Raw genomic sequence first — 23417 nt, forward strand, 5'->3', positions numbered from 1 at the left:
CAATCACCTTGGTTGTAATCCTTAAACACTTACATAAGCGATTTCCCCCTATCCTGTAATGAATGTCTCTGGGGAACGATTCTTCAAATGTCTAACATATGTGAAACCGCCCTTTCGGACTTAAGAGACATAAGCTTCCCGGTTATATCCATCTTCATCTTTTCATAGGCGGCAGATTCGAGCCCAACCAACTAACTGATGTTATTTTTGGTTCTCATAATACAATATGCCACCTTGGTCACCCGTTTGTGCCTCCGAGAGATGCTCCCTCGATTTGACCAGTTGCTATGGCAAATGACCAACTCAGGGAGTTCTCTACTTTGGCAGCAATTTTATGCTGCCTGTACATATAGCCGCTGGTTTGAAAGTGGCTTTCATTTTGATAACTGGCTTTCTACAATGTTATGGTTTTGTCAATTGTTTTTCTTAATTTTTAAGGTTTTTCATGTTGACACGTATATGTATACCAACAAATTGGTATTTAAAAGGTCTAACTGGTCTGCCCTTATTAGGTATGTGCATATTCCAGCTCAAACCGATTATGGCTAATTTCTTGACTCTCAATGTTAAAGGCCTTAACACACCACAGAAAAGGTTTTCATTGTTTAGAGATTTGAAGAGACTAAATATTGATTTGGCTTTTTTGCAAGAAACGCATCTACGCAAAGACGACTCTTCTCGTCTCTACAACAAACTATACTCTGAGGTGTGTCTGGCCTCTGGTCCCAAGAAAAAAGCGGGAGTAGCTATTATCTATAAGAAAACCTTTCCCTTACAAATATCCAAAACTGTTACCGATCCAAATGGCCACTTTATAATACTCACTGGATCTTTAGCAGGGAGGCCTATTACCTTGGCCAACGTATATGTCCCCAACAATAACCAACTATCATTCCTAAATTCTTTCTTTCGAAAATTGTTTAAAAATACTGAAGGAACCCTTCTAGTAGGAGGGGACTTTAATTTAGCTTTTTCCACTATTAAAGACCGCTATATCCCCCTTAACTCAACTACCAGGTCCACTCATGATCGCAATTCTCGCAAATTTAGAATTCTTTTAAGACAATATAGACTACTAGATATTTGGAGGATTTCTAATCCTACTTTCATAGAATACACTTTTTTCTCTCCTCCTCATGCATCTAACTCTCGTATTGACTACTTCTTCACCACGGCCACCACAATACCCCTACTAAAAACGGCCGAGATCCATCCAATTGCATGGACAGATCATCAAGCAGTCACTACAGAAATAGATCTTTTTTCATATACTCATAAACCAACCTTTTGGAGGCTGAATGAGAACTTATTACAGAATAAGGACCTCTTATCCCAATTTGCAGACGAATTGCAATCATATTTCACGACAAATATTGGGTCAGTATCATCCTTTGGGGTTATGTGGGAAGCTCATAAGGCATTTATGAGAGGATTATTCATTTCAGAGAGCACCAAGCGCAAAAAGAGTGCAACACAAACTTTCAACCCTCCATTTGACCCTTTCCAAGGCTCAAACTCTATATAAAAAAGAACCTACTCAAGCAAATTATTCTACGATACAAACTATTAAGCATGAGATACAGACACTTCAGTCCACACAACTAGAGAAAAGCCTGAGATGGACAAAACAGCTTTTTTATGAGAGGCGCAATAAACCTCATACTATTCTGGCCCGTAAACTAAATCCAAAATCCTCGCAACATTATATATATTCTATGAAAGACAATCATGATACGGTACATTACCATCCCCAGACAGTGGCGCAAATCTTTACAGATTATTACACACAATTATACAATCTCCCTAAACCTGTATGCCCCGCAACCCACTCCTCTAAAATAGACTCATTCTTGGCCCAACTATCATTACCACGACTAACAGAGGACAACCTCAAACAATTAAACACCCCAATAACGATCATAGAAATCATGGAAGTTATTAAACTGTTACCCGCATCTAAAGCCCCAGGACCGGATGGTCTACCATATTCATATTATAAAAAATTCTCTAATTCTTGCCCCTCATTTAGCCCACTTAGCTAACAGTCTAATGGAAGGAAAACCTTCGCCTCACTCACTTCTAAATTCTTTAATTACTATGATTCACAAGGAAGGAAAAGACCCCCAACTCCCACAAAGCTACCGGCCAATATCCCTCCTCAACTCTGACCTTAAAATAATTACTAAAGTATTAGCTAACCGATTGAACCCCATTCTAACATCCCTGATTAACAACGATCAGGTAGGATTCATAATGGGCCGCCAAGCTGGTGACAACACTAGAAAGGCCATTAATTTAATAGAACTAATGAACAGATCTGGAAGGCCTTCTCTGCTTCTTAGCTTGGACGCAGAGAAGGCCTTTGACAGACTATCATTGCCCTTCTTATTTAAGGTCATGGAACATCAAGGGTTTGAGGGACCCTTCCTAAAATTAATTCATTTTCTGTACTCTTCTCCATCTACCTCGGTTAAACTCCCATTTGCTTCCCCATATAATTTCCCAATCCGGAATGGCACACGCCAGGGGTGCCCTCTATCTCCCTTGCTATTTGCAATTAGTATTGAACCCCTGGCGTGTGCCATCAGACAAAACCCAAACATATCAGGGATAAAACAGGGCTCTCATGAATACAAGGTCTCACTATTCGCGGACGATATCCTACTAACGCTAACACAACCGCTTATTTCCCTGCCCACCCTACACTCAGTCCTACAGGAGTTCGAATCTATCTCAGGCTTTAAATTAAACAAAGAAAAAACAGAAGCACTCCCCATTAAGATACCCCCAACTATGTTAAGCAACCTGAAACATTCATTCCATTACACATGGAAAACACACGCTATAAAGTACCTCGGTATCTATCTGACACCTAATTACTCTACCCTATATAAAGCGAATTTTCCCTCTTTAATACACTCTATCCTACAAGACCTCCATAAATGGACGGCATATAAGATATCTTGGATAGGTAGGATTTATTCACTGAAAATGAATATCCTTCCACGGATTCTATACCTTTTTGAAACTCTCCCTGTCCAGGTTCCCCCCTTACAATTTAAAATACTACAACGAGCCTTTTTGAAATTTATATGGCATAATTCTCGCCCCAGGGTTCGAGCATCTGTTCTCATGGCCTCCAGGGAACAAGGAGGCTTAGGAGTACCATCTATAAAGCTCTATTACCAGGCGGCTCACCTACGACAATTGCCAGAATGGTCCGATTTCACGGTTCATACTAAATGGGGCTTTATAGAAGCAAAGAGTATATACCCAATCTCCTTATCTGCCCTAATATGGTCTCAAACTCCCCCCAAAATCCCTACAACCCAACTGCTACCCACCGTTAAGTTCACTCTGCAAATTTGGAAGTCTACAGCACAAACCGCTAATCTCAGATCCTCAATATCCCCTTTATACCCGATCCTAGGTAATCCTGCCTTTCTCCCAGGTACTGCTGAGGATTTTATGGGACGATGGTTTACTTTTAAGTATTATACCCTCAGTAAATGGACGGATACTCTTACTGGTAAACTTATTACAAAAGGTAAACTAGAGGAAAAAAGAACATTCACCACACAAATTCATATGGAATATAACCAAATTTATCATTTCTTAAAAACCTATACTAAAGGAGTGACTCCTATACCTACCCATACCCCATTTGAACGTATTTGTGACACTAGGGGACATCAAAAAGGTCTAATCTCCTCAATATATATCCTGCTCTTAGATAAATCGGGTAGTCTCAAACCAAATCACCCTTTTATGTCTAAATGGGAACATATTGTTGGTCAATCTCTGACTTCGGATGACTGGATAGCTATATGGGACAATGCTAAACACACTTCGATGTGTACCCAAGTGAAGGAAAACATTTATAAGATCTTATTTCGCTGGTACAGAACTCCTGATATGTTGTCAAAAATGTATCCCGATGTTTCAAGCAATTGTTGGAGGGGATGTAATAATCTGGGCACACTAGAGCACATCTTCTGGTTTTGCCCAATTATACAACCACTCTGGATTGACATACAAGCTCTAATATTGAACATAACCAATATCTCCATCCCCTTGGATCCTTTCCATATGCTGCTGGGCAAACCTGTTCCTGGTACTAGGCGACATTCTATGAAACTTGCCACACATATACTAACAGCCACAAGATTAGCTATAGCATCGCAGTGGCGTAATAATGAGGCTCCAACCATGCCTAAAATCATAGCTAAAATACAGTGGACTAAACTTATGGAATATCTCACAGCTCTTCTTAGGGATACTGAACCTCAACATGAAAAAATATGGAACTCATGGGAACTCTATTTCTCGAATTATATCCCCCCCTTGATATCATATAGCTCGATAACACCAATAGCATATCGATAGATAGCCGCCCTTATAGATAATACTGGAACTATATGACCCTGAATATGCAAGTAATGTACATCTACTATGGGACCTATTTACTATCCTCTATATATCTGATTACACAATAAAAAGTGAGGGCAGACCAGACCAAACCCATACTATCTCTAGACCTACAATATAATATACATACAATAACTCTTCTCTATGCTATTAGTTTTATCTTTTCTTTATTTTTATGTTCTTGATTCTATTTGTTTCATTATTATGAATCAACTATATGGATATCTGTTATGATTATACACTATATTCTACTTCCAAGTAGTTTTCAACGTGTACTTTGGATAATAATAAGCTGCTCAAAAGTTTTAAATGATCTATGTAAGTTGCATTATCCTTTAAATAAAAACAGTGTTACAAAAAAAAAAGAAAGAGATGAGCACGGAAAGGTGAAAATCGCTCTTGTCCGTTAGGGTAAAAAAACGCCTTGGGGTGAAGTGGTTAAGTGAGCAAATACTCCCTTAAAGAAAACCTGAACTGAAAATTAAAAGTCAAAATAAGCATACACAAGTCATACTTACCTTCCATGTAGTCTACTCCTCAGTGTCTTTCTCCTCTCCCGCGTCCTGTTTGTTCACTGTGATCAAGGGAATTTTCCGTCCTCCATTTTGAAAATGGCCATTACCCATAACAGCTTTCTGGTCAGCACACAGTTAAACTGTAACATCGCCCACTTGAGCCATAGGGAAACATGGACATTACCTGGTACATCAGTTTTCCTCTCAGCTATAACTGACAGCAACTGATATTTTACTGACAGCAACTGATATATTTCAGATCTGACAAAATATTGTCAGAACTGGAAGGGATTATTGTCAGAAGAAAATGGTGAGCTTCTGAGAGGAACGGATGGCAAGGTAACTATGTAATGTTCATTTGAAGTTACCTCATGTGTTTATTTTAAATATTTTTACTCAGTACAGGTTTTCTTTAAGTTATTATTTTAGCCCAGGTTCAATCAAAACATGTTTGTCGTATGCCCTCCTCTTCACTTAGCATTATTGGTGGCAGTGTAACATTCACCAAATCACTGTATAGACCTTAATTTCACCGGGATATAAAAGCCTTTGTCCCCACACACATTGTGAAGTTCTGACAGGTGAGGCGTGGCAAACTCTCTAAATACATACAGGGTGCATTTCTCTATGCTTTCATTCTGTCCTGTGCAAGAGTTCAGCTCCACTTCAGGTCTCAACCTGGTTTAATAGTTTTAACACTGGCAGCCAATTTGTTTGTTGCGAAGGAGGCACGTGGCGTTTATCACATTTGGCTGCTGTATGGAAGTTTCAGAATACAGCCCTCCAGATTTAGTGATGGTATTTCTATTGGTGACAGTAGTAGGGCTTTAATACTAAATACACAGGAGAAACCGCTGGAAGGCTGCCATGAGCAGCACTACACATGAACCACACTAGGTTCAGAGGCTGTGGGTCACCATGACATGAGCTTCTTGGCAAGAGAAACACACATTAAAACAAAGAAACATTAAATCAATTAAAATTAAATTTATAAACTGTCCTTTATACATAATAGCTTGTCAAAGGACAAAATCTTTATTTCCGCACATTATCTTCCATTGCTCTGAATATAAAGCACAAGGTTCTTGGTTCCTCCTTGAGCAATGGAAAGTAAATCCATAGCCAACAAAAATAGTTGTTACAAACGTATCCTTCTGTATATCCTTCTTTAGCGCTGAGGAAAAGGACAACAGCATCCACAGTACTGTCAGTCTTGAGGCCAAGGGGTAGACAAGTCATTGTTCAGAATCTCCTCCAAGTCTTGGCCTAAAGACGGGCCACTGCGGAACAGTGACATATATGCTGGCAAACAAGTGAATGACATATGGCATCATGGATGAAAACCATAAAAAAAAATTTCCAACATGAATTTATTAGGTTAAACAAAACACTGTGTCATGAAAGATAGAGCGTGTCCACAGTCATCTTTCTGCAAGTTCTCCACTGCAGATACCCTCTGACATCTAGCAGTCTACGTCATCTATATATTCTTTATTCTGAGAATACAGTCTTTATATTGGTGATTCGCTTCCCAAGAAATGATCATCTATTGAACCCGATTTTTTACTCTTATTCCTTATATGTTTGTACTTGTCCACATAGCCTTTCACCAGGTTTACCACTTTGACTGGATTGATTTCACCACTTTTGCTGTGGCAGATCTGAGGGTGGAAAAAAAAAAGGATTTGGGTTAGATTGAATAACAGCCTACCTGCATATTATGTACTGTAAACAGGAGTTAAAGGAGTTATCAGGGAAAAGGAATAAAATAAGTGCTACTTACCAGGGGGTTCCTCCAGCTCCAAGCTCCCAGCAGGAGCAGTCTGCTCCGGCCCACGTGGAGGTGATTGACAGCGCCGCTCGCACAGTCGCAGCACAGGCCGACCTGGAGGTCGGCCTTACATCATCGCCGGGGAGTGGGAGCAAGCTGCGGGGAGAGGTGCGGCGAGGGACATGCTGGGAGCTTGGGGCTGGAGGAAGCCCCCGCGAAGTAGCACTTATTTTATTCATTTTCCCCGATAACTCCTTTAACCACCCTGGCGTTCTGATTAAATCGCCAGGGTGGCTGCGGGAGGGTTTTTTTTAAATAAAAAAAAAACTATTTCATGCAGCCAACTGAAAGTTGGCTGCATGAAAGCCCACTAGAGGGTGCTCCGGAGGCGTTCTTCCGATCGCCTCCGGCGCCCAGAATAAACAAGGAAGGCCGCAATGAGCGGCCTTCCTTGTTTTGCTTACATCGTCGCCATAGCGACGAGCGGAGTGACGTCATGGACGTCAGCCGACGTCCTGACGTCTGCCGCCTCCGATCCAGCCCTTAGCGCTGGCCGGAACTTTTTGTTCCGGCTACGCTGGGCTCAGGCGGCTGGGGGGACCCTCTTTCGCCGCTGCTCGCGGCGGATCGCCGCAGAGCGGCGGCGATCGGGCAGCACACGCGGCTGGCAAAGTGCCGGCTGCGTGTGCTGCTCTTTATTTCATGAAAATCGGCCCAGCAGGGCCTGAGCGGCAGCCTCCGGCGGTGATGGACGAGCTGAGCTCGTCCATACCGCCCAGCTGGTTAAGAAGAATAGGTAGCATTGGATTAAATGAAGAGAAGTGCCACACTCAAACCATTAAAGATAGTTTTAAAAAAAAAGTTTTACTTACCCGGGGCTTCTTGCCAGCTCCCTGCAGCCGCCCTGTGCCTGCGTCGTGGCTAAGTTTTGGTAGCACTGACTTGCAAGTTGACGACCACTGCGGCCAGGTCTGGGCAGGCGCAGTGGCTTAGCCTTCGCGGTGGATGGGAGGATCGGTGAGTGACGGCGCGGGCACTGGGTAGCTGCAGGGGGCTGGCAGAAGCCCCAGTTAAGTGAAACTTTTTTTTTTAAACTGTGTTCAGGTTTCCTTTAACCACTTCACCACTGAGGGGTTTTACCCCCTGACCACCAGAGCAATTTTCACCTTTCAGCTCTCCTTCCATTCATTCGTCTATAACTTTATCATTACTTATCGCAATGAAATGAACTATATCTTGTTTTTTCCGCCACCAATTAGGCTTTCTTTAGGTGGGACATTATGCCAAGAATTATTTTTTTCTAAATGTGTTTTAATGGGAAAATAGGAAAAATGTGGGGAAAAAAAAAATTATTTTTCAGTTTTCGGCCATTATAGTTTTTAAATAATGCATGCTACTGTAATTAAAACCCATGAAATTTATGTGCCCTTTTGTCCCGGTTATAAAACCGTTTAAATTATGTCCCTATCACAATGTTTGGCGCCAATATTTCATTTGGAAATAAAGGTGCATTTTTTTCAGTTTTGCGTCCATCCCTAATTACAAGCCCATAGTTTATAAAGTAACAGTGTTATACCTTCTTGACTTAAATATTTAAAAAGTTCAGTCCCTAAGGTAACTAATTATGTATTTTTTTTAATTGTAAATTTTTGAATTTTTTTTTAATTACAAAAAAAAAAAAAATGGGGAGTGTGGGAGGTAATGAGTTAATTTTTTGTGTAAAAGTCATTTATTTGTATGTGAAAAATGTGTAGGGTGTAGTTTACTATTTGGCCACAAGATGGCCACAGTAACTTTTTGCTTTATTGCGACCTCCAAGCCTCCTTCCGGAAGCTTGGAGGAAGAATAAGGAGGCTGGACACGTGAGTTTCTTCTCACAATGATCGCGCTGCCCATAGGAGAGCAGCGGGTCATTGTGGGGCTTAGATCAACGAACGGGAATGGATTTTCCCGTTCATTGATCTCCGGGCGAGCGGGCGGCGGCGGTTTTACTAGCGGCGGGCGGCGTGTTTACGAGCGGGAGCGCGGACAGCGTCGGGAACGCGGAAAGTACGTGTTTCTCCGTCCCTGGTTTTTAAAGGATGGAAAAAGGGGCGGAGAAATACGTACGCGCGGGGGTAAAGTGGTTAAAAGGACTTACGAAGCCAAATTAGTCAAAAAAGTTAATTACCTGTATAATCTTTTACAGCACGGAGGACGCCGTCCGCGCCGATCCGCCGGGTCCCCCCGCTCATTACCCCCCCGGGCCGGCTCCCGACCCCACGGCCCGGGTCAGGCTCCCCTGCCTCTCCCAAAATGGCCGCTTCCTCTGGCCGCGGCTGCGCAGTCCGCATAGCCGCGAGTACGGCTGCGCAGCTCTAGGGCCAACCCCTCCGATCCACGCTACGTTTCACATGACCAAAAGCATAGCCATAAGTCTTCTAAACAAACCAGGGTCATGTGACATATAAAAGATACACTTCTTGCACAGCTAAGCTGTGCTGAGACTTATTGGAATTAATATCTGGTATGTTACTTCCTCTTACAATCATCAGAGTGATATGCTTGCCTGAATGCCTAGTACACACAATGCAATTTTCCATCAGATTGACGGTCAAATTGATTATTTAAGACAGGTCCGATCTGATTTCCGTTTTTCTGATCATTTTTTTGTTTTTTTATTGAAGCAATTGGAAAATCGATTAGAAATCAGATCGGACTATCAATCTCAGGAATCAGGAATAGTTTATTTCGCCAAGCATGACTGGGTCATGCCCGGAATTGGGTTTGGCACAGTACATTTGGCTCAGAAGAGACATCAATCGATAGCATAGAGCAACAGGAGCAGAAATGTACAATTACACATGTCAGTAGCAGACGGTTACATTTGCATTTCAATTTCATTTACATTGTACATTACATTTGCATTTCCAGTTTACATACTAGAGCAGCAGTTGGCTCTGTCCGTGACAGTTCTATATGTCGTGGGGGTGCCCTGATGGGAGTATGTGGAAGGAGTTCAGGAGGCTGACAGCTGAGGGGAAGAAGGAATTACTGTGCCTAGCCGTCTTTGTGTAGATGACCCAAAGCCTCCGTCCCAATGGCATCGGACTGAAGTAGCAGTGGCCCAGGTGAGAGGGGTCGTTAGCGATCTTCAGGGCCCTCGATCTCAGTCTTTTGTTGTGTAGGAGGGCAAGTGAGGGGAGAGGTCTACCAATGACCCTCTCCACTGCCCTGATGACCCTCTGAAGTAAGTGCCTGTCGCTGGCGGTTGCGCCAGCGTACCAGACCAGAATGGATGAGCAGAGGATCGACTCAATGGTAGCAGAGTAGAAATTGGTCAGAATCTCTTGGGCCATGCCAAATTTCCTCAGCTGGCGGAGGAAATACAGTCTCTGCTGGGATTTTCTCTGTATCGCCGTGATATTGGGCCTCCAGGTGAGGTCACTGGAGATTGTGGTGCCCAGGAGGCGAGCGCAGGGTACTCTTGCCACCTCCGTACCATCGATGTGAATTGGGGGTCGGGTGGAAGCAGACCTTCTGAAGTCAACAATTGGTTCAACAGTTTTTGCGGTGTTAAGCACCAGCCTGTTCTCCTTGCACCAGAGGGAGATTCTCTCCACCTGCTGACAGTACTTCTGGATATTGTCCTTGGTGATGAGTTCAATGATAGTAGTATCGTCGGCGAACTTGATGACCTTAACCGAGTCTGCCCTGGATTTGCATTTGTTTGTGTAAAGGGAGAACAGCAGTGGAGACAGGACGCATCCTTGAGGCACGCCTGTGTTCGTGGTCATACTTCGTGAACGGATGTCCCCCAGCCTGACGACTTGGGTCCTGTTGGTGAGAAGTCTGGGATCCAAAGTCGTAGGCTTGGGTGCACTCCCAGTGCAGCTAGTTCTTCCTGCAGAATGCGTGGACAGATGGTGTTAAACGCCGAGCTGAAGTCCAAGAGTAGTATTCTGGCATACGCGTCTGGTCTATCCAGGTGGTCATAGATAGATTCAAGGCAGATGTTTACTGCGTCATCAGTGGACCTGTTTGCCCTATACGCGAACTGATAGGGATCCAGAAGGGGCAAGGTGGAGAGTTTGAGGTTGGATAGAACTGCTCGCTCCAGGGATTTCATTATGACGGACATAAGGGCCACTGGTCTAAAGTTATTAAGCTCGGAAACCCCTTGTTTCTTATGGACAGGGGTGATGGTCGACCTCTTGAAGCAGGCGGGGACCTTCCCTTCGTGACTTGGTGAAAATGGCGGAGAGGATGGGAGCGAGTTGCCTGGCGCAAGTTTTCAGGCAGGCTGGAGTCACTCCGTCAGGGCCAGGGGCTTTCCTGATATTTAGCATTGACAGGAGTTTCAGGACATCAGCCTCTCCCACCGCTAGAGAGAGGGGTGGGCTCGTGAGGTTCTACCCGGTGCGTGAAGGCGGAGTGAGAGGTTCCAGGGGCTCCCCCAAGTCTTCCTGTCTCTCAAACCTGCAGTAGAACTTTCTGAGTTCTTCGGCTAGTTCTGGGCTGGGTGATGCGTGTTAAGGGGAGGCTTGTAGTTGGTGGCAGTCCTAAGCCCATTCCACACAGTCCGTGAATCGTTTGAGCGCAGGTTTTGTTCCATCCTCTCAGCATAATCCCCTTTGGCGGCCCACAGTTCCCGATCAAGGCCGTTCCTCGCCCTCCTGTAGTCTTCCAGGTTGCCGGACTTGTGTGCGACTTCCTTCCGCCTCCGGAGTTGCCGTAGCTTGTTGGTGAACCACGGCTTGTTGTTCCGGTAGACCTTGAAGGATTTACTTGGTATGCAGGAGTCCTCACAGAAACCGATGTATGAGGCGATGTTGTCGGCCCACACATCCAGGTTTGGCGCTTCCAGGGACTCCCAGTCAGTGCAGTCGAAACAGGACTGGAGTTTAAGCTTGGCCTCATCTGTCCATACTTAGATGGTCTTGAGGGTCGGTTTTGCCGATTCTAAGCGTCTACTGTAGGTGGGGATAAGATGGACGAGGCAGTGATCGGAGGAGCCCAGAGCCGCCTCTGGGACATCCTTGTAGGCATCCTTCAGTGCTGTGTAGCAGTGGCCGAGGGTGTTCATGCCCCTAGTGGGGCAAGCCACGTGCTGGCGGTAGTGTGGGATTTCCCGGCGAAAAATTGGCCTTGTTGAAGTCCCCCATGATGACAAATAGTAAGTCTGGCTGGGATGTCTCCCACCGCGAGATGGTCGCACTTAGCTCCAGCAGTGCAGATTTGGCATCAGCGTCAGGAGGAATGTACACTCCGACAAGAACATAGGAGGAGAACTCGCGTGGTGAGTATGATGGCCTGCAGTTGATAAGTATGAGTTCAAGGTCAGGGAAGCACTTCCTGGTGAGAACTGATGAGGAGGGGCACCATGATGAGCTGATATAAAAGCAGATACCCCCACCTCTTTTTTTTCCCGGGGGGTCCAGGGTCTCGATCTGCTTGAGTGAGGCTGTAGCCTGGGAGATGGAGAGCGTTCTCAGGTATGTCCCCATGTAACCATGTTTCCGTGAAACAGAGGACTGGAATTGTCTTGCTGAGGTCTCTCCTGTCACAGAGGAGGCGCAGTTCATCCAGCTTGTTAGGAAGGGAACGCACATTTGCCAGGAGGACAGAGGGGATAGCCGATTGTAGACCTTTCCTCTTAAGCCTCACATGGGCTCCTGCCCGACAGCCTCTACGCCGCTGGCCTGCCCAGAGGTCCAGGGCTGGATCCAGGATCTGTCGTATGTGATTCCAGACTAGTTTGGAAAGGAGCCTGGCTACAGGGGGAGAGGGGCCACGTGGTTCCCACTGCAGGAGCTGCTCCCTGGTGTATGTAGTGCGCGTGGCAGTGAGTGGGCCATGGACCTTGGTGTGGGGGTGAGAGTTGGGGTGGTAGAGCATGGCATCACAGTGGAGGCCTTCCATATACCTCTCCTGAGCGTGCACAGGTCAGACAGTGTCGTGCGTGTCCAAGATCGAAAAAGTTCAGCATGGACACAGCAGAAGTTCAGCGGTAGCAGAACAGCTCGTGGATATGCGGGCAGCAGATACCCCCAATAGCAAGCTAGCCAGACATGGCCCAGCAGTTAAGCAGTTCAGGGGTATGCAAGCAGCAGGTACTCCAAGGTAGTAGATCAGGGGAATGCAAGCAGCAGGTACCAGGTTAGCAAGCTAGTTTATCAGACACAAAGTTCAGCAGTCAGCACGGAGTTCAGTCCAGAGTTCACATGCAGCGTACAACACAGAACAGGGGAATGCAGCAGCAAGCAGGCTGGGCATAGGGGAGGAAGGGTGGTAGAGTGTGTTAGGCCCTTACCCTTTCTGTGTGGAGTCTGTGAGGGGTGCAGTTGTTGCCAGTCTGTGGAACCTGGGGTTCTTGGGTCCGGTGGACTGGATGGAGGAGCTTCCGGGTGGTGGTGGTCCGGCGGTGTCAGCCAGCAGTGGTCCAGCGGTAGCAGTAGCAGGCTCCTCCACGTGGGTGGTCTTGGGGGGCCTGAGGTGGCGGCAGAGGGCTGCTCGGCGGTGATGGTGGAGGGCTGCTCCAGCTGCAGTAGGTGGATTGAGCTGCTGCTGGGAGCTAGGCGGAGGCAGTGGTGAGAGCAGCCTATAGAGCTCTATGCTGCTCCACGTGGTCCCCACGTGGGTGGCCGCGTGGGCCAGAGATCAGCAGCAGCAGCGGCGGGAGGCTTCAGGCGCACTGGAGGACCGGGACTTCAGGATGCGGAAAGCGCCGTCCCCCTGCTTATCAGCAGCGTGTGGTGCCTGGCTGCTGTTCTGTCCTGCCCGGCGCCAAAGGACTGATGGCAGGCTGCGGTCTAGTCCGTGAGGGATCGGGACTCCAGAGAGCGGCGTCTCTCCGTTGTCGGCGGTTGCTGTGTGGGTTTGGTGCTTCTGGATCTGCTACATCTGCAGTATCCGGGCTCTGATGGGGCTCCAGGCTCTGGTGTTTAGGCAGGCTCGCAAGGGAGGCAGCCCTGTTGGTCGGCTACAGGGTGCGGGCACCTCTCCGTTGCGTCAGGCCACGTAGGGGGGCCAAGCCGGCCAGCGCGGTCTTGTGGGGTGGCTCACAGGAGGCTGGGGGCTCCAGGAGGATGGGGAGTTCCACAGTGTCTGTCGGAGCCAGGTTTTGGAGCGATCCAGGTGTGTGGACTCCGTGTGTCTGTCTTTCCACGTGGGTGGCCTGGAGGCGGGCAGCGGAATCCGGAGAGCTGTGCGGGCTCCGCTGTGAGCTAGAGGTATGTGCCTGTACCGTACCGTGTGCATCACAGGCACAGAAGACCTGTGGTGCACTGTGAGGCAATATATAACAATGAAAAAATGTTCAAACAGTCCAAAATAGCGAAAAAAAGCAAAGGAAAAGAAGGAAAAAAAGAGGAGCTATGTGCCGTGGCAGCTGACCCAGCGCCATCTTATTCTAACTTTCATCGTGTGTACTATAGGCATAATAGAGTAACAGGTTGCTTCCAGAGAGTAGTTGAGTGATCATACTAGATTACTACTGATAACTTCAGATGGTAAGTGAGATCCAAATAATTCTGCCTTGCATGCAAATTTTATGCTGCCAGAAACTGGACCAATCAAATGCTGAATCTGAGCAGCCCAAGGCTGAGTTGCGCACAATTTGCATTAAATCTGCATGCAAGCCAGATTTACCTCACAATGATACTGATAACATTAACTCTTAGAATAATGTTTCTGAACAACAAAGAAAACGAATACTGTGCAAAATATCATGTTAAATTGCATTTTATGCTTAAAGGGAATATCAGAGCTGCTCCCCCCCCTAAAAATCACACCTACTTACTCAGGGCTTCCTCCATCCCCTAGCAGCCGCTATGTCTCTTACTGCAGTTCCACTCTCAGCCGCTGGATCCCGGCAGAGGCCGACCTCACCAGGTCCACACCACGCGCGAGTGATTAACAGCAGCGCTTGCACAGTAGAGGACGACCTGCACCGTCAGGGATTGGGAGCCAGCAGCTGAGAGCGGAGCTGCGGCGAGGGACATATCGGCTGCCAGGTGCTGGAGGAAGCCCTGGCTATGTAGTTTTTTTTTTTTTTTTTCCCCAGCTTGGAGATTACCTTTAAGCTGAATATGAAGTGTACCAATACTTCCTATGGAGCAGAATCTGGAACCAAAACACTGACTAATGGTGGAATTGCAGGGGGCCACATGACATGATCTCCACCAGTAAGAACACCTCCTGCTCAGGTAGCAATCAATGAAATGTCAACACTGCAGAGAGGTCTGGGAGATTTTGGATTGGGTTGTATTTTGTGACACAGTATGTGGCCCCCACAGTATGTGACAGAACACAGGCATTGGTTACAGATATGCTCATCAGCAGGCATTTAAAACGTTAGTTTATGTATACTTAAGGAGGTCATACAGCATTCAATTTATGTCCAGAACGACCATTAGATAGATCTGATCACAGAGGGATCTATAGCTTGCTCAATCACGGCACACAGATTTCCAATAGATTTCAGCATGAAATTTATCGGAAATCATCCTAGTGGTGCTTGCCTACCGTCCCCCTCCCAAAGTGTATGTGGCCATGCTTAAAGGACAACTGTAGCAAGAGGTATATAGTGGCTGCCATATTTATTTCCTTTTAAGCAATACCAGTTGCCTGGCTATCCTGCTGATCCTCTGCCTGTAATACTTTTTGCCATAGACGCTGAACAAGCATGCAGATCAGGCGTTTCTGACTGAAGTCTGACTGGATTAGCTATATACTTGTTTCAGGTGTGTGATTCAGACACTATTGCAGCCAAATAGATCAGCAGGGCTGCCAGGCAACTGGTATTGTTTAAAAGGAAATAAATATGTCAGTTTCCATATTCTTCTCACTACAGTTGTCCTTTAAGTCTAACCCAGTGGTGCTCAACCTTTTTTGGCCCGAGGGCCGAACTTCAAATCAAGAAAAATCTCGAGGGCCGGAACACATGCATACAAAATTTCGATGTAAAACGTTTAACGTTTTTCTAGTAACAGTTAACATGGTGTTGGAAATGGAAAGAAAATGACAATATAAGAATTGTTGTACTCACCATTTGAAGCACATTTTCTTAATGAGAAGTTTGTGGCTGTTTGGGTGTATGCACAGGGCAGATTAATGCAGCAATGGTATCAGAGTGGCCTGTAGTGTGCTGGCTGAGGAGGCTGTCAGCTCTGTGTGGGGCTGAGGAGGCTGTCAGCTCTGTGTGGGGCTGAGGAGGCTGTCAGCTCTGTGTGGGGCTGAGGAGGCTGTCAGCTCTGTGTGGGGCTGAGGAGGCTGTCAGCTTTGTGTGGGGCTGAGGAGGCTGTCAGCTCTGTGTGGGGCTGAGGAGGCTGTCAGCTCTGTGTGGGGCTGAGAGGGCTGTCAGCTCTGTGTGGGGCTGAGGAGGCTGCCAGCTCTGTGTGGGGCTGAGGAGGCTGCCAGCTCTGTGTGGGGCTGAGAGGGCTGTCAGCTCTGTGTGGGGCTGAGGAGGCTGTCAGCTCTGTGTGGGGCTGAGGGGGCTGCCAGCTCTGTGTGGGGCTGAGAGGGCTGTCAGCTCTGTGTGGGGCTGAGGGGGCTGCCAGCTCTGTGTGGGGCTGAGGGGGCTGCCAGCTCTGTGTGGGGCTGAGGGGGCTGCCAGCTCTGTGTGGGGCTGAGGGGGCTGCCAGCTCTGTGTGGGGCTGAGAGGGCTGCCAGCTCTGTGTGGGGCTGAGGGGGCTGTCAGCTCTGTGTGGGGCTGAGAGGGCTGTCAGCTCTGTGTGGGGCTGAGGGGGCTGCCAGCTCTGTGTGGGGCTGAGAGGGCTGTCAGCTCTGTGTGGGGCTGAGGAGGCTGTCAGCTCTGTGTGGGGCTGAGAGGGCTGTCAGCTCTGTGTGGGGCTGAGGGGGCTGCCAGCTCTGTGTGGGGCTGAGAGGGCTGTCAGCTCTGTGTGGGGCTGAGGAGGCTGTCAGCTCTGTGTGGGGCTGAGGGGGCTGCCAGCTCTGTGTGGGGCTGAGAGGGCTGTCAGCTCTGTGTGGGGCTGAGGGGGCTGTCAGCTCTGTGTGGGGCTGAGGGGGCTGCCAGCTCTGTGTGGGGCTGAGGGGGCTGCCAGCTCTGTGTGGGGCTGAGGGGGCTGCCAGCTCTGTGTGGGGCTGAGGGGGCTGCCAGCTCTGTGTGGGGCTGAGGGGGCTGCCAGCTCTGTGTGGGGCTGAGGGGGCTGCCAGCTCTGTGTGGGGCTGAGGGGGCTGCCAGCTCTGTGTGGGGCTGAGGGGGCTGCCAGCTCTGTGTGGGGCTGAGGAGGCTGTCAGCTCTGTGTGGGGCTGAGGAGGCTGTCAGCTCTGTGTGGGGCTGAGGGGGCTGCCAGCTCTGTGTGGGGCTGAGAGGGCTGTCAGCTCTGTGTGGGGCTGAGGGGGCTGCCAGCTCTGTGTGGGGCTGAGGAGGCTGTCAGCTCTGTGTGGGGCTGAGAGGGCTGTCAGCTCTGTGTGGGGCTGAGAGGGCTGTCAGCTCTGTGTGGGGCTGAGGAGGCTGTCAGCTCTGTGTGGGGCTGAGGGGGCTGTCAGCTCTGTGTGGGGCTGAGGGGGCTGCCAGCTCTGTGTGGGGCTGAGGGGGCTGCCAGCTCTGTGTGGGGCTGAGGGGGCTGCCAGCTCTGTGTGGGGCTGAGGGGGCTGTCAGCTCTGTGTGGGGCTGAGGGGGCTGCCAGCTCTGTGTGGGGCTGAGGGGGCTGCCAGCTCTGTGTGGGGCTGAGGGGGCTGCCGGCTCTGTGTGGGGCTGAGGAGGCTGTCAGCTCTGTGTGGGGCTGAGGAGGCTGTCAGCTCTGTGTGGGGCTGAGGGGGCTGTCAGCTCTGTGTGGGGCTGAGGGGGCTGCCAGCTGTGTGGGGCTGAGGGGGCTGCCAGCTCTGTGTGGGGCTGAGGGGGCTGTCAGCTCTGTGTGGGGCTGAGGGGGCTGTCAGCTCTGTGTGGGGCTGAGGGGGCTGCCAGCTCTGTGTGGGGCTGAGGGGGCTGCCAGCTCTGTGTGGGGCTGAGGGGGCTGCCGGCTCTGTGTGGGGCTGAGGGGGCTGCCGGCTCTGTGTGGGGCTGAGGGGGCTGCCGGCTCTGTGTGGGGCTGAGGGGGCTGCCGGCTCTGTGTGGGGCTGAGGGGGCTGCCGGCTCTGTGTGGGGCTGAGGGGGCTGCCGGCTCTGTGTGGGGCTGAGGGGGCTGCCGGCTCTGTGTGGGGCTGAGGGGGCTGCCGGCTCTGTGTGGGGCTGAGGGGGCTGCCGGCTCTGTGTGGGGCTGAGGGGGCTGCCGGCTCTGTGTGGGGCTGAGGGGGCTGCCGGCTCTGTGTGGGGCTGAGGGGGCTGCCGGCTCTGTGTGGGGCTGAGGGGGCTGCCGGCTCTGTGTGGGGCTGAGGGGGCTGCCGGCTCTGTGTGGGGCTGAGGGGGCTGCCGGCTCTGTGTGGGGCTGAGGGGGCTGCCGGCTCTGTGTGGGGCTGAGGGGGCTGCCGGCTCTGTGTGGGGCTGAGGGGGCTGCCGGCTCTGTGTGGGGCTGAGGGGGCTGCCGGCTCTGTGTGGGGCTGAGGGGGCTGCCGGCTCTGTGTGGGGCTGAGGGGGCTGCCGGCTCTGTGTGGGGCTGAGGGGGCTGCCGGCTCTGTGTGGGGCTGAGGGGGCTGCCGGCTCTGTGTGGGGCTGAGGGGGCTGCCGGCTCTGTGTGGGGCTGAGGGGGCTGCCGGCTCTGTGTGGGGCTGAGGGGGCTGCCGGCTCTGTGTGGGGCTGAGGGGGCTGCCGGCTCTGTGTGGGGCTGAGGGGGCTGCCGGCTCTGTGTGGGGCTGAGGGGGCTGCCGGCTCTGTGTGGGGCTGAGGGGGCTGTCGGCTCTGTGTGGGGCTGACACAGCGTGTCCCGTTGTCTGCCCACGGTGTCTGCCTGCGGAGGAGGAGAGGATCGGATTTTATTGCGTAGTATGGCACTCGGCGGGACGCGCATACACCAGCGTGTGCTTGTATTCAGCCCCGGGTAGTGCTGGGATAGTTAGAAAGCCTCGCTCATTGGTTACTGCAGGAACCTTCCTCCAGTAGGAACTAGGCTGATTCCTATTGAAGGAAGGTTCCTGCAGTAACCAATGAGCGAGGCTTTCTGACTCTCCCAGCACTACCCGGGGTTGAATACAAGCACATGCTGGTGAATGCGCGTCCCGCCGAGTGCCATACTACGCAATACCACCCGATCCTCTCCCCCTCCGCAGGCAGACACCGCGCGGGCCACAGAAACTGGCTTCGCGGGCCACAAATGGCCCGCGGGCCGTAGGTTGGGCACGGCTGGTCTAACCTATCTACTGGGGCAACTCCTGGCCTCCTCCAGTGTTCAGCATCACCACGAGTACCACTACAACCTGACTCAGAGCATGTAGTGACATCACAACATGCACTAGTGTTACAAAGAACAGGTGGGGAGTCTTTAACACTGCACAGGGCAACAGGGGGGGGGGGGGGGGGCTACACAAACATATACACTTGCGAGTGGGTGGGGTGGGGGAAGAATCTGGCCTGGGGTACGCTGGTTGCCACAATATTGAATACCACTACGCACCGGATTTAGCCCTGAGCGACTGAGATTTTCCTGCATTCCTTATCCATTCAACAGATTACAGCTAGGAAGCGATTATCAAATCGGCCTGCAATATCGAGGTCGATCGGCCTGCAATATCGAGTAATGTATGGGCAACCTTGGGCCAAGTACACACAGGCCAATATTTACTCCCAATCCAATTAATAACCTAATGAAATTATCAGATAGTCCGAAAATCGAAAGAAAATTGTGACAGACACCAATTGCCGTCTTTACAGTGAGACAATGAGTGCACAGAGTGACTATATCTGCATAAAACTGTTTCAAAAAACATTCTTTAGTGGGATCAGCACATACTGTAGGTAGTTTACCATCACTATAAGCACACAATGCAGGCTTATACTGTACATAAAGGGTACATTAAATAATGCAAGTATAATACATTATTGCTTAGGGCTGGTTCAGACGGACGCTTACAGAGCGTTTACTGCCAGCGTTCAGGGCTTGGCGTTAAATGCTCCCATTCAAGTGAATGGGAGCGTTTGTACCAAGCTTTTACGCGCGTTTGCACGAACGCAGCGTTCGGGTCCCGATTTTCACTGGCGTTCAAGGAGCCCCTGGAAGCTACATGTTGCTTCCAGGGGCGGTTAACCGCGACGGGTAATGTTCCCCTAGGGGAAGAAAAAACGCGACCGCATCCGAACGCAATGCGAACGCTGCTGAAAGCCCGAACGCATTGCCGCCGCGACGCCAACGAACGCGACGCCTCCAAACGTCCGTCTGAACCAGCCCTAAGTCCCCAAACCACACTTTGGCATGAAGTCATTTGGAGCTCACCTTCTGTACAGCTTTACGAAGTATCTCTTTGTATTCATCCTTTGTGATTTCCCTCTTTTGATAAAAAGGTTTGATGGCCAGCTTGACCTCTTCCACTGCTCGCTCCTGAATGTGAAGTTTCTTCATGTACTGGAAAAATAATCAAAATATTAACGGTGAAATATCTGGTCTCATGCAGGAATAGCACTGTATGCTTCAAATCAGGAACAGCAAACAGAACATGAAATGTAAGGTGCACCTGCTGGAACACAATGCAGTTACCAGACTGCCCCACTATTGTATGTGTAACATTTTTGCTTAAGGTGTCCATTAAAGCGAAATATAACCCAGTATTTCAGCTTTGCTCTAAAACATTATTTACAGCATATTATATGCAACCAGCATGTTTTTTTGTTTTTTTTTACTAAACCAGCATTCGAAGGATTACACACAGAGCTTGAAAGTTCAGTGCAGTGAAATGTAGAGCATCCAAAGTTGTAGATTATGTTATCTTGTCTTTACTTAAAGGGAGCCTGACCTAAAAAAATAAACAAAATTGGTACTCACCTGGGGCTTTCTGCAGCCCACCGTAGTTCGGGAGGTCCCTCGGCGTCCTTCTGGCTCTTCTCCCGGTCCCTCCGTCGCATCGGCGACACCCGCGCCGGGCTCCCACTTCCTGAACCGGGACGCTCTTAGTCATTACGCCGGCCACTGCACGTCATCACGGTGGCAGGCGTGACAGTACTGTGCATGTGCGGTTAAATTGCGCATGCGCAGTAGTGTCACGCCGGCCGCCGTGATGACGCGCAGCGGCCGGCGTAATGACGAAGAGCGTCCCAGTTCAGGAAGTGGGAGCCGGACACCTGGCCTGGGTGTCGGCGGTGCGGTATGCGGCAAAGGGACCGGGAGAGGAGCCAGGACCATGCCGGGGGACCTCCCGACCTACGGTGGGCTGCAGAAAGCCCCAGGTAAGTACCAATTTTGTTTATAGTTAGAGCTCGGAGTCCCTGTAAATGTATCAAGTGAGGAATATGACACATTCTCTGACTGTGGAGAAGCTGCTCAACACAGACCGAGAGTCAAAGCATGTCTGCCTTCAATACATAATGAATAAAACCAGTTATTAATAAAATGCAAAGTCAGCTCCCAAAGCAAAAAAAACTGTACTTTTGGGAACCTATAATCTCTAAATGAAGAATACTCATGCTCAAATGCAAAAATGATAACCGTACGGCATATAAAGAGTAGGAAAACATGTTTTTATTGAATATTATGTCAGGGTTTTAAACCGCTTTAACAGTAGAATTTCTTATTCTCAATTTTTTTTTTAGATATTATTGCATGAAAACAGAGAACCTGGCGTGCTCAATGAATCCTAAATTATCGTATTATTGATGGTTTCCTTAAAGAATGGTCGATCAGCGTGACAGATTTTTCCATAAATCTATAACTGCAACTAGTTTCGATATGATCACATGCTGGATTATTTTGTGGTGTGGATTGGTTAAATACAATCTTTTCTTTCAATCTGAATAATTCTATCAAAAATATGATCATTTACTAAAAATCGCACTGTCAATACTTTAGTCATCAGCAATTCATCCTCCTTTGACTTCTATAGACACACTGCAACGGGAGGTTTATTTACAACTTCAAATAAATGGTCTCCTACTTTAAGGTACTGCTCTACATGACATCCCTCACTGCCATTTATATCTACTTTAAGAGATTCTCTTTGGCTCCTGTGGCTTGGTTATTCCTGATACAGAGATGCCCAGCATTGAGCTGGGAGACACAGCCTTTTTGCATATTTGACTGCTATACATGTTTTCTTAAAAGGACTTCCGAGGTGAGGGGGCTTAAACAAATTTTACTCACCCGGGGGCTTTGCATCCACGTCATCTGGCACCTACCGCGCCTGCGCAGTAGTTGTGCACAGGCACAGTATGGGCCAGATGACGTGCAGAAGACCCGACCCGCCGCCAGGGTCGCGATCTTCACAGGCGGCCAGCGGGATAACTAGGAGGACCGGGGCTGAGCGAGGGCACGAGATTGCTGCTATGGGCTGAAAGAAGCCTCAGGCGAATATAATTTGTTTAAGCCCCTCCTCTCAGAAGTCCTTTAGGAAGGAGTTTCCATATGTTGGTGTGCCCGTTTTTCATGCATTGATCATTCCATTTCAGTTTGTCCTCGTTTCTTGGGAGTGATTGAGTTGCATGTTCTCTAAAAACTGATCACAGGGCATCAATTATAGGAATGCATGTAATAAAGGGCACCGAATATTGCCGCTAGTAAAATATCTGTAGAATTACGTACTGTATATTCTACTGCCTAATTCCGATATTTGTAATCTTTACAGATATTTTACTATAACCTAACCCTACTCTCACACTGAACCCACCAATGCCCAACACTAAGGCCCCTTTTACACTTAAAGGGACTCCGAGCAGTGCAGAAACTATGGAAAGATGCATATCATTTTAAAGCTCTCTTTCTCCTCTTTCCAATGATATATAAAACGCTGCCCTACGTCTTTTAGTTTTCGCTATTTTCGCGATTGAAATTGCCGCGGCCGCGATTTCAATCGCGAAAATAAAGAAAACTAAAAAGTGCAGGGCAACGATTTAGGTGTCGCCAGAAAGAGGAGAAAGAGAGCTTTAAAATGATATCCATCTTTCCATAGTTACATTGTATTACACAGGCCGACTTTTTCTGCTGAATGGAGCTGCTGACACTGGGGAAAGTGTCGTCCTGTGTAATACAAGTAACTATGGAAAGATGGATATCATTTTAAAGCTCTCTTTCTCCTCTTTCTGGCGACACCTAAATCGTCGCTCTACGCCTTTTAGTTTTCTTTATTTTCGCGATTGAATCCGCGGCCGCGGCACTTTCAATCGCGAAAATACCGAAAACTAAAAGGCGTAAGGCGGCAATTTATATATCATTGGAAAGAGGAGAAAGAGAGCTTTAAAATGATATGCATCTTTCCATAGTTTCTGCACTGCTCGGAGTCCCTTTAATCAGTTGCTCTCAGTTAAAACTGAAAGCAAGCTGATTTTCAAAGTAATGTTCATGTTTTCCTATGGCACAGTTCCCACTATACATGTTTTAACTGAAATCTTTTTCACAATGCACTGCTATGGAAAAACTGCATACTAATACCAACGCATTAATAGTAAATAGGCCCTTACCCTCCCTCTACCGATGCTAAACCCTTAAACTCCCTCCCCCCCCACCCCCCGCTTAACCCTTAACCCCCTGGTGCCTATGCCTTAACTGTCCCACGATTAGCAGAATTACAGTGAAAGGGAGGCTGCCACTATGTGATTTTTGTATGGAGACTTCCTATTGCATATATTTGTTATATGAATTTCCCTATGATTTTCATATGGAGACTTCCACTAAATGGATTTTGAA

General features: G+C 48.7%; 1 protein-coding gene across 3 annotated transcripts in view; it reads right to left on the minus strand.

Moving 5' to 3' along the window:
- Window positions 1–5915: 5915 nt before the first annotated feature.
- PHRF1 (PHD and ring finger domains 1) overlaps window positions 5916–23417 on the minus strand; it is a 131955-nt gene continuing 114453 nt past the window's right edge. For all 3 annotated transcript variants that reach the window (XM_068260267.1, XM_068260268.1, XM_068260269.1), the window contains exons 19-20: window positions 20022–20150; window positions 5916–6604 (exon numbers count right to left, since the gene is read on the minus strand). In XM_068260267.1, the coding sequence (XP_068116368.1) occupies window positions 6455–6604; window positions 20022–20150 (279 nt within the window). In that variant the 3' untranslated portion in view covers window positions 5916–6454. The remainder of the gene's footprint in view (window positions 6605–20021; window positions 20151–23417) is intronic.

This window comes from Hyperolius riggenbachi, chromosome 11 (assembly GCF_040937935.1).
Source record: "Hyperolius riggenbachi isolate aHypRig1 chromosome 11, aHypRig1.pri, whole genome shotgun sequence".
NCBI lineage: Eukaryota > Metazoa > Chordata > Amphibia > Anura > Hyperoliidae > Hyperolius > Hyperolius riggenbachi.